Source organism: Epinephelus lanceolatus, chromosome 22 (genome assembly GCF_041903045.1).
Source record: "Epinephelus lanceolatus isolate andai-2023 chromosome 22, ASM4190304v1, whole genome shotgun sequence".
NCBI lineage: Eukaryota > Metazoa > Chordata > Actinopteri > Perciformes > Serranidae > Epinephelus > Epinephelus lanceolatus.
The window spans coordinates 14,045,999-14,060,450 of NC_135755.1; the positions used below are offsets into that span (position 1 = coordinate 14,045,999).

General features: G+C 41.4%; 2 protein-coding genes and 1 long non-coding RNA gene across 3 annotated transcripts; 1 reads left to right on the top strand and 2 right to left on the bottom strand.

Annotated features, from left to right (window-relative positions):
- Window positions 1-29: 29 nt before the first annotated feature.
- LOC144459808 (uncharacterized) lies at window positions 30-1,322 on the bottom strand. The gene is made up of 2 exons (XR_013488590.1): window positions 389-1,322; window positions 30-278 (listed from the first exon to the last, which is right to left on the bottom strand). It is a non-coding gene; the product is annotated as an uncharacterized LOC144459808 (long non-coding RNA).
- Window positions 1,323-1,340: 18 nt separating this feature from the next.
- On the top strand, window positions 1,341-4,542 carry LOC144459941 (E3 ubiquitin-protein ligase ARIH2-like). Its single transcript, XM_078164775.1, has 4 exons — window positions 1,341-1,524; window positions 1,682-1,782; window positions 3,495-3,650; window positions 3,776-4,542. Exons 1-4 carry the CDS (start codon window positions 1,341-1,343, stop codon window positions 4,235-4,237), a joined length of 903 nt encoding a protein of 300 aa, XP_078020901.1. The 3' UTR covers window positions 4,238-4,542.
- On the bottom strand, window positions 3,466-12,800 carry cirop (ciliated left-right organizer metallopeptidase). The gene is made up of 14 exons (XM_078164490.1): window positions 12,474-12,800; window positions 12,290-12,383; window positions 12,051-12,102; window positions 11,789-11,938; window positions 10,580-10,705; window positions 10,356-10,440; window positions 9,996-10,141; window positions 8,548-8,731; window positions 8,335-8,404; window positions 8,113-8,209; window positions 7,893-7,997; window positions 6,023-6,160; window positions 5,453-5,562; window positions 3,466-5,366 (listed from the first exon to the last, which is right to left on the bottom strand). The coding sequence occupies exons 1-14, from the start codon at window positions 12,772-12,774 to the stop codon at window positions 5,183-5,185; spliced, it is 1,842 nt and encodes a 613-aa protein (XP_078020616.1). The 5' UTR covers window positions 12,775-12,800; the 3' UTR covers window positions 3,466-5,182.
- Window positions 12,801-14,452: the final 1,652 nt, after the last annotated feature.

The following is a 14,452-nucleotide window of genomic DNA, read 5'->3' on the forward strand; positions in this document are numbered from 1 at the left end:
ACCCAAAAATAAAAATGCTGTGAAATGGATTAGTATATTAAGGACATTTATTTTCACAGAACAAAGAGGACACATTTAATAGCATTACATTTGTTTTTATATTTCAGTGTTATTTTTGACATCATAATATATAACTGGTCTCATCATGTGTCTTCATCAGGAGCTTCCAGGCAGCATCAGCAGCGTCTGGATGTTGGACATGTGCTGGACCCCGTAGGACAACAGCAGGGAGGAGTCCTCCATCATCTGGGTTTTGTACACCACCCGGATGTCACCCTCTAGGAGAAATAAAGAGACTTAACTCAGGGTTCGCTTACCACTGACGGAAGAGGAGGGAATATGATGGTGTCACAGCAAGGTTTTGTATCAAGAAAGGTGTGAAACGTACTTATGCCAAATTTGTCAGTAATGATCCATTTCAGGTCCTGCACAGTCATCTTCTTCAGCTGCTCCTCAGTGTCACACAGGTCGATGATCTTCTCCTCTCCCCTGGGTCCATTTACTTTGAGCTGGATCACCATTTGGCTGCTGAGCCTGTTCAGTGAGGACTGTGTGAGCTGCGTCTGCTCAGGTGCAGAGGATCTGGAATGAAACTAGAATGCCGATGCAAGGTTTTTATGGACGCCTAATAGGGCAAATGAAAAATCACATGACTTCAAAGACAAGTTAAACAACTCCATTCACTCCACTGTTGTTTTGGAGAAGGAGATGGGATGGGCTCAAAGCTGACAGCTGAGCAGAGAAAGAGTGAGTCTGGACAACTGAGCAATACGGCAACTCAACAGAAGACGAGTCACTCTGGACAACTAAGCAATTTAGCAACTCAATAGAAGAGAAGTGATTCTGGACCAATGGGCAACATAGCAACTGAACAGAAGACTAGTGATTCTGGCCAGCTGAGCAATTCAGCAACTGAGCAGAAGAGAAGTGATTTTGAACAAATAGGCAATGTTGCAACTGAACAGAGGAGTAGTGATTCTGGACAACTGAGCAATTTAGCAAATGAACAAAAGAGAAGTGATACTGGACAACCAAGCAACAATGTAGCAACTCAACAGATGAGAAGTGATTCTGGACAACTGAGCAATGCAGCAACTGAGCAGAAGGGGAGTGATCCTGGACAACCGAGCAATTTAGTGACTCAGCAGAAAATAAGTGATTCTGGACAAGTGAGCAATATAGCAACTCAACAGAAGACGACTGTTTCCAGACAACTGAGCTATAATTCAGCAACTGAGCAGAGGAGGAGTGATTCTGGACAACTGAGCAATGAGGCAACTCAGCAGGAGAGGAGTGATACTAGACGATTGAAAAGGAGTTTGTCCATTAAGAGGAGAAAAATGAGAGCAAGTTTTGCATCTCGACAGAAGAGGAGTGATCCGGGACAACCAAGCAATTTAGCAACTGAACCCAAGAGCGGTGATTCTGGGCAACTGAGCAACTGTGTTGCCGCTGAACAGGAGAAGTGTTATGACGTCAGCGACAACACACTTTCTTTCGTCGATGGAGATGATGATATGGACTGTAAGTAGCCAAGTTGATTTCAAATTTATTCAGATATCTTAAAGACTATTAATAACCTCATCTATTATAGGATCGACCGCTGTCTATGACTCATGTCTTCACATTATTAAGCTCTCAGAAGTTTAACCAGTAGTACTTGTTTTTGTGTGTCACATAGTCGAGTGCAATGACTACAAGTCTCTCAGAGCAAAGATGTCCTGTGGTCATGTTGTCACCCCGATGTCTCTCACCAACTGGTGTCACTGGTTGTTGGACCAGGTAATGTATTGGCGAATCTTCACAACAAAAGTCAAATAGTTGGCAAAAAACAAGATCTTGTGACCTCTCCCTGTGATTGACCGTCATCACACTGATAGAATGCTGGAAAAGAAATGTGTTATTCATGTAGAGTGGCAGCTAAATGGATAGCCTTAGCTACGGTTAGCTCATTGGCCTACATTACCACTCGGCTAGTAGAAAGCACTTATCATTTACTGTTGGCTAAATTAATATCGTTTGTTGAAGAGGGTTGGCATAACTGAAAAATGGTTCATTTTGTGATAAAAGCACCAAATTTGGACAGCTGTATATCACAGATTGGCACTCAGATGACCATGACGCAAAATCCAACATGGCTGCCACCTTAAAACCATTTTGTCTATAACTCTTGAACCAGATGAGCTACAAATATGAACTTGATGTTTTATTTACGGTTTTGACTTAACGAAACACAACTGAATGCTTATTTCTATGATTGGATGCATCTGGAACTCTTATTTGCATATTTCCAAGATGGCAGCTACAAGAAATAAGTCCCTGCAACAGGACCTGCCATTGGTGCTCGAGGCCCTGGTGAAGGATCCCTTTCAGCCTCTGGAGCACTCCTCTCTGAAGGCGTTGACATCCAAGACAGCTTTGCTGCTTGCGTTGACCTCAGCTAAGACAGCATATGAACTAATCACCCCATCTGTGCACCCAAGTTGCTTGCTACTTCATGTTGACCGCAGTGGGGCTTCTCTCACACAAAATCCTTCCTTTGTTCCCAAGAACAGAAGGAGTTCGTTCAGGTCATGAGTTATAGAGTTAGGTGCTTTTTGTCCTCCACCCCATAAGGGGGAAAGGGAGGCAAAAACACATCTGCTCTGCCCACTTTGTGCTCTGGCATGTTATGTTGAACCCGTGCCCTCCATCAGATGCGCTGAACAGTTGTTTGTGTGCTTTGGCTATCAAAGAAGAAGCCTGTGTGGGATAGAATGAAGGTTACAATATTGTAACCCTAGTTCTGCTAGCACAGGCAGAGCCCTCCACCTAGGGGTCCTGTTGTTCCTACGCCACTCGCTGAAGAGGGTATCGGATCTCAATTGCAGGAATCTGCCTCCAAATATACTGTGGGGTCCGCACCTCTTCTGGTCGGCACGTCCCAATTGGCAGGCTACGTTTATGCTTTTCTCAGTGCGCGAATGCATGCTCCTGGTTAGAGGAGTATTACCCGGTATTCATACTTCGTATGACTTGATTGTGGATAAAGTGGGCATACAATATCACTCTGGACATGGAATCACAACATGGACAAAGCTCATCCCCTGAACTCTCAATTTGGGTGAAAAAGTGTGTGTAAATTAAATTTTTTGGTAATATGCAAATTAGAGAGCATTATAAAGTTATATTATGCTTTTAAAATAAATCAGGAATCAAAGTATCCCAAAGTGTTTCTAATGCTTAAAATTATTCAACAGACACTAAGTTTTCCAAAAGAGATGGCATCATGTGATGGGCTCAGGAGTTGTAATTCCACTGTTTGGCCACTACAAAAATCGGCTTCAAAGCCCGGCTCATTTCCTGGGGGCCTGTTAGCAACAACGCTCAGGTGCTTGGTCTTGCTCTAGCTGACCGCGTCCGTGTCCATACAGTAGCTTAAATTCTTGTTTTTCTTTTTAATTCATTCATATTAATTCATGAAAGTTTGTCTGATTTTCTTTTCAATCCCCAAGGGTGAGTGCAGATTTGTGTGTGGCCAGACTGACTGTGATGTTGAGTGGACGTATGAAGAAGTTTGTAAAATGGCTCTGCTGACCCCTGAAGAAATGGATTACTTTGAAAAGAAGCTGTTCAGTAATGCTGCCAAGAACTACTTCGACATCAAATTAGTAAGTACCTTACTTACACTTTTTACAATCTGTTCTTGGAAACCACATTTCCTAGCTGTGCACTCATATGGGCCTACAAAAGATGGATTTAAAAAAATCTCTATCTTTGTTTTCTGAATGAACAGTGTCCTGGCTGCAAGTATTCTGTGGTGAGAACTGACCTGGATAATCTCAGGGTCTGCTGCACAGTGTGCACAGCTAACAAAAATGAGGCCTTCTCATTCTGCTGGCAGTGCCTGAATGAATGGAAACATCCATCCCCATATTCAGACCGCTGTGCGAATGAAGGTTGCATCAACAAGTCACTAGAAATATTGATGACCTGCCCAGATATCAGCTTTGAGGATGTGAGGGGGGTCACTGGCTGTCCCTCCATCCGTGCCTGTCCCACCTGTGGTCTGCTGGTGGAGCATGACAGAACTCACTGTAAAAATGTCACATGTCAGCGGTGTAAGGTGGAATTCTGTTTTGTGTGTCTGAAGCTCACTGAAAAGTGCAAGAAGCTGAGGGAATTATCATACTACATACTTTGCCCCAGTGGTGTCGCCCCAAGACAGACCTCTATACCTGTGTGGAAAAGGAAATAGACTGTGAGTGCATCAGCTTCTATTGATTTAACACTGTACTTTTTTGTTTTTTGAAGCGACCTAGTTTCTTTGCAGTGTCATGTATCTATAAGCCTGTTTATGAAGTCTTATGTGGTATTTATACTTCTGCATATAATTGACGCTGTACCTATGGTGTAGGCTCTGCGTCAACGTAGAGCCTACACTGTAGCCTGACGTGCACCTCCCCAGAAATGTAACTACACGTCACTGCGACGCAGACCTCCTGTCTGTTTCTGTAAGCTGAAACCATTTCCCTCAGTGGAAACAAAGCTTTTATTTACTTTAATTTCACAGATAAGAAACAATAAATTGTGAAGACAATAAAGCCTCCACAAAAATAGCATTTTAAGTCTTGTGTGTGATTTATCCTGGCTTCATATGAGCAGTGGAAATCTCCACTCGTTGCTAGGCTAATTTACAAAATGTAAAATGCCATAGGCTTGTGCTAATAACGTTAGCATGTTGTATTTGTTTGGAAAAAGTGTTTAATATAAGACAGTTGTTTTGGCGGTGAACCTTGTGAGGTGTAATGGAGCTGAATTTTGTAACGTTACCTTTGTTTAATGTTGCTGTTGTTCTTGGATTTATATGAGAAGAGGAAAAGTCCACTAGCCACTAGGCTAATTTATACAATGTAAAATGCCATAGGCTTGTGCTAATAATGTTAGCATGTTGTATTTGTGTATAGGTTTAGCAATGTTTTCTCATTATTTAAGTATAATTTATTGGCATCATGTCTGGGGCAGGAAACTGTTAATGACTGTATTTTCTGTTCAATAAAAAAAAATCTGATTAAAATGTAAATTTATCATGTAAAATTTGTTTGAATTAATTATTTAATTATTTCTCTTGCACATTACTCTGAGAAAAATAAGCCATGAAAATGAAAATTCAACATTCAATGTTTTTAAAGGCAGCTGTTTGCTACAGATCAGTGTGATGCTCCGGGGCAGAGTGGATCCTGATCCTGCAGGAGCAACATTTCCTCACAGACACCACGGCTGCAGCCAGGAGACACACAGCTGCAGTGACGCTGAGCGCTGAGGCTGCAGTGAGGTCTGCGGGAAGTCTGAGGGGCGACCAGGTCTCGTTCTGGGCTGAAGTTACACTCTCACTGACCAAAAAAAGAAATAAAATAGTTAAGTATATAGGTTACTGTAAATCAAAATGGTACTTGCTGAAAGTTGTACTTGCCTTGTTATAGAAGCAGGAAATGTACTGAGGTCATCTGAGGGAGGAGTAACGTCAGGGTACACACATAACCTCCTGTCAGGGCAGTGGAGTAAACCCTGGTATCCTTTGATCTGATGGTTAAAAACAGCAAAGAACAGATAGTGTGATGAAAGTTCAGATGAGAAGTGAAGATCTGTTTGGTGCTGTATGCAGCATTTGTTTAAAGATATAATTAGGCCCTTTTTTGACTTTGATTGACAGAACATTTGTTAGCATGAAAAGGGGAAAGGGGGCATGTAGCAAAGGGCTGTAGGTTGGAGTTGATCCCGCGGCCACTACGGCAAGGACAAAGCCTTTGTATATGGGGTGCCTGCTCTACTAGGTGAACTAATGGGTGCCCTGTATGGAGCATTTTTAAACACCAGTGTATTATTGTCACGTCAGGTGTTATGTTTTGGTAAAGACCTTGGTTTTAAAGCATATTGTACCCTCTCTAAATACAGTGTTGGAATGTAACTAAGTACATTCAAAATTGGAGGTATTTGTACTTATTGATTTATACTGTGGTAACACAGGGTTGTGTCATGTTACCTGAATGGTGCCCCCTGCTGGACAGTTCACCCACTCAGAGCCAGACACCTGGATTTGGTACCTGTTCGGTCCAGTGCATCTGTGTCTGTAACAACGTCCCTCCACAGAGCTGTTGAACAAAAGAATCTGACTCCAGTTCTAAAAGGAAGAAATTAATGTTAAAAGGATAGTGCACCCAAAAATGAAAATTCAGCCATTATCTACTCACCCATATGCAGAGGGAGGCTCAGGTGAAGTTTTAGAGTCCTCACATCCCTTGCGGAGATCCGAGGGGAGAGTGGGTAGCAACACAACTCCACCTAATGGAGGCTGGGCACCCCAGATTAAAACGTCCAAAAAACACATAACTGAAACCACAAAATATCTCCATACTGCTCGTCCATAGTGATCCAAGTGTCCTGAAGCCCCGACATAAAAAGTTGTTTGGAAAAAAAACGTCATGTCAGTGTACAGAGAAGCAGTGCTACAGGCTACAGTGAGGCTAAAAACAGAGTTCAACTGACGTTTTTCCAAACAACTTTTTATGTCGGGGCTTCAGGACACTTGGATCACTACGGTCGAGCAGTATGGAGATATTTTGTGGTTTCTATTATGTGTTATTTTGGACGTTTTAATCTGGGGCGTCCAGCCTGCATTAGGTGTGCAGTTGTGCTGCTACCCACTCTCCCCTTGGATCTCCGCAAGGGATGTGAGGACTCTAAAACTTCACCTGAGCCTCCCTCGGCATATGGGTGAGTAGATAATGGCTGAATTTTCATTTTTGGGTGCACTATCCTTTTAAAGGAATACTCAACTTACAAAGTGTCAGTTGTATAGTAATTACTCAGCCTGTGTTATGCTGAATTAGTAAAGAATCCAAAACCAGAGAAAATTCTTGGTGAACTGAAGTCATAGGGGTCCATGTGCCATACCAATACTTCATCATAATATCTGTTTATAAACTCTCACACAACTCGTGCAGTATAATCTAAGTGTCATTTATCCAATTGTGTGCTCAGTACTTCACAAACAGACAGCCCTCTCTGATGGGGGAATGACGGGACAGTGAAACTTTTCTATGCTCTCTTCAAAGCCAGAATTCATTGGCAAAAACAGTAATTTTATCTTACTGAACACGGGAGCTGCTGGTCTACCACTGCTTTCATAGGTAGTGCATTTGTGTTATTGTGTGACTTTGGTGAATCCGAACTAACCCTTTAAAACACTAAAGTTGAACAATAACACAAACCAACTGCACTTCCGAATAGTCCGTTTTCCACCGCAGGAACTTTTATCATTTATCTGGAATTTTGAAAAACCTCAGCGCGTTTCCATAGAAATTACCCGGGGAAAAAACTTTGCCTCAACCCCAAACTTTCCCTGAAAAAAGTACCTCATAAAAGGCGTAGGACAGATTCCCCGGAATTCTTGAGGGGCAGAGCTGTTTGCTGATTGGTGGAATGCACTTCGGTGCCAGTGTGGCTGCAAACTTTATTTCATTTCTACAAGCTTCACTTTGTTTGTGTTTTGATCATTTGGAAAATGGAGCAAAAGAAGAGAAGCTATGAGAAGTGGACGGATGACGAGTTCCAGGCTCTTTTGAGCGAGTCTATGAAAGAATAGCCGACAAGCTGTGATGTCATCAGCCTGATTTTTTGCAGACCACACAGATTACCAGGAATTCTTTTACCCTGGTAAATAAACTCCTGTAAATAAAAGTTCCTGGAAATGTTGGTGGAAAAGGAGCTTATGACTTCAATTTTTGGATTCTTCGTCCACTGTCGAGGCATGCAAAAAAAACAAATTGATGTACAAATGGCCACTTGGAGGTAAAGTAAAAAGAAAACAGTTGGTGACAAGCATTCACACACATGCTCACACACACACTCACCTGTCTGGTCAGGCTGGAGAAGAAGCAACGGCTGCCGAAACCAAAGATCTCCCCGCTCTCCTCTTCAGCAGACTGCCTGCCATTTTCCTCTTTCCAGCATTCACTCTGAAGAACAAGGGGAGTAAGTAAGATGCTGCAACGGTAATAAAATGCCACAGATTGCAAGAAAACAGCATTGGTCCCATATTCTTGCTTTACACATGAAAGGATAAACACTTACTCCATTCTTGAGGGGTTTATACACCCGACATCCCTCCAGGTATTGATCAGTCTGGCACTCCCCCTTGTGGAGGTGAAGATAATGACACCCAAACCCACTGAGAAGAGAGAATAATGCAAATATTAGTGCTGGAAATGTAGTATGTCAATAAAAAATGAGCCACATTCCACTTACAAAACATTAGCAGTTACGTAGAAAATAGATTTATAATTATAAATCTACCTGCCAGTGCAGAAAAAGGACGAGGACTTGTCCTGACAGGTTGACACAGAACCAAACGTGGCTCCTTCACCTGTTAAAAAAACACATTTAGCCTGTTTCAACTAATCACTTCAATCTAATGACACATAATTCTGTTTTTTTTTTTGTAATTATGATCATGCAGATTATACATTTGTTCATGTGATTACATTTAATATCTTTATCTTTCCTCACCGTCTCCCCACACTAGACTCTGTGCCCGGCTCAGGTCGACAGTGTACCAGCCTGTATCCTGTAACGCATTTAGGGTGACCGGGTCGATCCGGACTGTGGTCCAGTCCCCCAGCGCCGCGTCCATGATGGAGCCCTGCAGGACCCGGGACTCCCAGTGCGAGGACACCCTGCCTGGAGGAACATCCTGAGGGAAGAGAGTGTCAAACATTTAAGGAGAGCACACACTAAATCTACAAATAAGGTTAAAGGGACAGTTCACCCTCATATTTAGTGCCTTTTGTTATTGTAGATTATTTTGGTGTGAGTTGCAGAGTGTTGGAGATATCAGCCGTAGAGATGTCTGCCTTCTCTCCAATATAATGGAACTAGATGGCACTCAGCTATGGAGGAACAATGGAGTATCAATAAATAAATAAATAAATAAATACATTTGTAAATAGCCTTTTGGCTAACTCTGGCAGTTTTATACCATGTGTTTTATCAATTTGTACTGTCCTGTCTTCAGTAAACTAAACTTAATTAAATTAAATTAAACATTTGTAAATAAATAAAGGCATAAATAAATAATTAAGAAAAAGGTGTGAATAAATAAAGTGTATAAATAAATACAGGTATAAATCCAAAAATATAGAAATAAAAATACATATAAATAAAATCAGGAATAAATAAATAAATGACCAAACAAATACAGGAATAAATAAATGTGTAAATAAATACAGGAATAAATAGTTAAATAAATAAGGAAATAAATAAATAAATGCTGACATAAATGCATAAATAAATAAAAGACTAAATGAATAAATCAATGTTAAAACAACAATGTGAAATTAAATTGATTGATGCATAAATAAATATAAATTGACAATTAAACAGGTCATAAATAAATGGATATCTTAAATTTATTTCTACTTTTTGTGCGACTACATTGATTGATTTCTGTATCTGTATGTTAATGGGGTAGGAGGTCCTAACCTCTGCATTTATTTTTTTTTTATGCATTTATTATATATTTCCAGATTCATTTCAGTGCTTATTTAATCTTTTATTTATTTATTTCTGTATTTATTTACACATGATTACATCATTGTTGTCATCCAGATTCGGCTTGTGGTGCTCAAAGTGACAAAAAAATACATTTAAAAAACTCAACAGCAATGTGTCTTTACAGAAATCATGACCAAGTTACTTTAGATAATCCACCAAGTTTGTTGTGAGCAGTTTCATGTAGGGACTATTTTCTTTCTACTCAACGACACCTGCCAAGTATCACAGCACAGAGGGGAGCATGTACCACAAGCTGAGTGCCATCTAGCTCCATTATATTGGAGAGAAGGCAGACATCTCTACAGCTGACATCTCCAACACTCATTAACTAATTGTCAGAGAACAAATATCTACACTGGATTTTTTTGGGTGAACTGTCCCTTTAAACTGGAGCTACTCAGTACCAGGTTCTCTAGCGGCCCCCCTAGCTCAGGGTCAGTAGATGCCAGGTGCCTCTTAAGTTCTGAGATGACAGATGGGGTGTAAATCCTCATCTGGCCCGATCCATCAGAGTGCGTCACTTTGCCTCGAGGAGAACAGACAGCCCCCACTGGAAGAAAAACACCATTCTCTGACCAATGCATATTAACTTTTATGTGTAGAAAGGCGTCCTTACTTATTTTAGACAACATATTATATAGGATTCTATTGCTGATCCTCTTAAAATCCTAATTACACACGTGATTAAACACTATTATATAAGACTGTCATACCACATCATGTTTCAAAGGTTGACACAGTGGTATCAAAATGTGTTTAAAAACCTTGAGAGGAGGAGGAGCAGTCTCTCCAGGTGTGGAAGAGATCTTTAGAGAAACCAAGTGCATGAAACAGCTCGTGGATCACAGTCTGGAAAACAGACAGACTTCCTGTATTCACACAGAGCCATTATTTGTTTTATTTGGTGTCATCTCAAAAACAAACAAATTTTATAACATTTTATCAAACTGCCTGTATAAAAAAGAAGCCTAAATATTATCAATGGTACCTGTACAGTAGCCTGGTGGCTGTATGCGGCTCCTGTCAGCCTGTCCCTGCAGATGACCACCACCCCGGCTACAGGTCGTCCATGAGAGTCTGTCTGACAGTGGACAGCGTAGGCCAACACATTAGGCTGAGTGGAGGACAGGACATAGTATGAGGTAAATAACAGCAGTGAATGGCAGCATAATGGCCGCAAATACTTTTCATTAGTGCAGATCTCAGCACAAGAGAAGAAACATTTCATCCTGAGCTAAAAAAAAAAAAAACAGTGATGCACTCTGTTTTAAAGCTTCTTAAACATTTTGTTTGTCTGTTGCTGCTTTTTATTTTTTAAAGAAAATGATCATTTAAATCGTGAGTGTTTAAGATGTGACAAAAAAAATTTACTTAAAATGTTTGAATTTTAAGGGTCATTTAAAAAAAAAATCTTGTGGTTATAATGGATTATTTCAAAAGCTCAGAACGTTAAACGCATAAATTACTGTATCCTTACGTTATTTTATTTCCTTTATTATTTCAGCCATTTTTGCATATCTGTTTTATAGTAAACATGACTTTTTAAATTTTAAAAAGGTCCAGTGTGTAGGATTTAGTGGCGTCTAGCAGTGAGGTTGCAACCAACTGAAACTTCTTCCATGTGCCAAGCGTTGAGAAGAACTATGTTAGCTGACGCAAAAACGCGAATGGCCCCATCTAGAGGCAGTGTTTGCTTTGTCTGTTCTGGGCTACTGGAGAAACAAAATGGCTGACTCAGTGGAAGAGGGCCCGCTCTGTATGAAGATAAAAATGTCTCATTCCAACGTAACGAAAACACAACGATTCAGGTGATGACAAGCTAAAGAAAACACCATGTGCGGCCCCTAATTCCTGCACACGGGACCTTTAACTGCCATATTTAATTGAAACTGAAATTTCCACCACTAACTACGCTGCCATACACACGACTGAGTCATATCATGAGTTGATAAAGTTCATACAAGTTGAATCAACCTGTGATTTCAATTTTCAATCATCAATTGTGGTCGATGCTTTTGGTTTCCATTGAGCTTTGTTACGTCATTTTGTTCTCAACAAAATATAAAATGCACACCAGGAAAGATTTCCAACTTTGTTCATCAAGATGTGATGTGTGATTTAAGCGTTTCCCTAATTTTTTGAGCAGTGTAACTACTTTGAAACACTTCTGAGACACGTTTGAAAAGTGGGTTTTCACCTCTGCTCGGCACTTGTCAGTAGCCTGCACATGGAGGTACAGCAGGAAGTCAGTGTCGGGGACTCCAGCACCGTCAGGACGGAGCTCAGTCCTGTGAGGTGAGTCACCCTCTGGGTAAATATCACATCCAGCCAGGTGATCATCTGGGATCTGTTCCGAACAGGGACGGCAAACAAGCAGACACAGGTACATGCTGTGTGTGTGTGTTTTTTTCCCAGCTTACCACAGGAATACACTCCAAATCCCTCTGACTGATACTCACTGTCACATCCAGACAGGTCTCAGATCTGTAGTTGCTGTTGGCTCGACCACACCTGAAGGAAGAAAACGGACTCAAGTGAAAGGGGGAAAGGTGGGATCTATTTTAAATGTAATTCAGCAACATTTTAGTGCGGATATATATTTAGTTTTATCGATTTATTTATGGTGATTTTCGTGTTGTAACAAAGTGAAGTTTACACAGTTCACAGACAGCTACACACACACACACTGGATACACACCTGTTGTAGTTGGCAGAACTTGAATTCCTCCAGAGAAACTTGCAGTATTTATTTACGTCTCTGTGGAGCAGCAGTGGGCCTGGTGCTCTCTCCACTGTTGAAAGGTCAACAGTTCATTATAGTACGTGTTGGCCTGTTTCTGTGTGTGTGTATATGTGTGCGTGTGTGTGGTCTGTTTGGCCACCTGACAGTAAAGACGACACCATCCTCACAGCCTCCTCCACAGCGGCCTCCAGCCTCTCTCTCTCAGCCTCTGATAGCTTGTTGCTCTCCCTTGCAATCCACGTCCGGATCCTGATTGGCTGTGGAGAAGCAGGAGTGGGTGGGGCTATCTTTCCACTCAGAGGTGATGCCCTCCTGAGTCTGGGCTCGTTGTGTGGGCCGTCTGCAGGTCGGACCACCCCGGCCTGGACCTGGATCTCGTCGTGGATGCACTTCTGCAGGGCTCCAGGGAGCTCCACCACCATCAGCATTACCACCAGCATCCCCACCCAGAGTCTCTGGGATGGAGGTGAAACCATAATTACAGCTGGGACCTATTTCAGGGTCACAGCGAGGATGGTGAGTAGTTGTTAGACATTTTGGGTTAGGAGCTTTGACTGCAGGATGCATTTAATCACAGCAACGCAGGTTTTCTTTTGGATCAAACTAACCAACCAACCTGACAGCGACACTCTTCAAACTCCAGTATTTTTAATGGGGACAACAATTTTGAAACTGGTCGAATATTAAGTGAGAGGGCTGCAGCTGGCGGCAATGTAACGACTCGGGACGTTTGCCCTGCCAATTTGCATCCACTAAAGTGCTTGTTTTTGCCACTGACAGGCTCAGATTGTTACTATGAGTGTTACGACATTACAGAAAGGACCCTACAGAGAAATAAAACATTTTTTTGTACCTTTAGCTTGTTCCGGTCTGTTGTAACCCAGTCTCAAGTCTCGTCCTGAAATCGCGTGAACTTTTGGTAAGTATTTGAAAGACTTTCTGTACACCAACGCAACAAATTTACCAACACTCCTCTCTCCAACTTCCACCATTTTGTTCCTGCTACGAATCATTTCTCGTGAGATTTCAGAAAGAGACGTCTTGCTCAGCGAGATTTGAACACAGAAGTGTAGTGACCTGGGGTGCACACGCACAAAACAAGGCCTGAAAGAGGCGTGCACCACTTCCCATGGAAAAGTCGCAATCTATAAAAACAGACTTGATGGAAGAAACTTTGACCCATGCTAACGAACATTTTGGAGGCAGGAAACGGGCAACACAGATGGTGAGGTGGAAGTCAGACTGCAGAAATATTGTCAAATATTTTTCGGCGCACGCCATTTTTGGCTTCTGTCTGTCCGTACATTTTTGGTATTGATCCACTGCATTCTTTTATAAATGAGATCTCTGGAAGGGTTTATGTGTTTTTTGTTGTAGAATCATATCATAAGCAGAAGTCCATTTAGCATGAGTGATTGAACTTAATTTAATTTAATTTAAAACTCCAGTCTGTAGGATTTAGGGGGACATATTGGCAGACATGGAATACAATCTAATAAGTGTGTTTTCTTTAGTGTATAATCACCTGAAAATGAGAACTATCATGTTTTCATAACCTTAGAATGAGGTATTTATAGCTACTAGTCCATACCCATTGGTAGCTTTGTCACCGTCTGCCTATGTCAGTCCTCAATGCCTATGTGCAGTTTCACATAGATTGACCACGTCAGTGAGTAGAAAAACGTGGGACAGACAGAATGACTGACTGACAGAATGACACACTGACAGTTTCCGTGATTATGTACAGCATACCATACCATGACTTCGTCATACCAAAAATTAGAAAAAAACAAAACATTCGGTCACAGGGGGAGCCACAGCGATCGGTCACATTTTAGCCATTTTTAAGCATTTTTCTGTTGTTATAGCGCCACCCAGTTGCCAATTAGAGTTAAATTTCTCCAGTCACCTTGAGGCATCCTGTTCTACATATCTACCAAGTTTAATAAAAATCCATATGGCGGTTAGGCCTAGACAAGAAATTAGCTCTCTAGCGCCCCCATTTTGTTTGATGGGGTCAATAATGGAGGGGTCCCCTCAGATTATGTGTGGTCATATGCCTACAAAGTTGCGTGGTGATGGGTGAAACCCTTGAGGTGTTATACACCTTTATGTGAT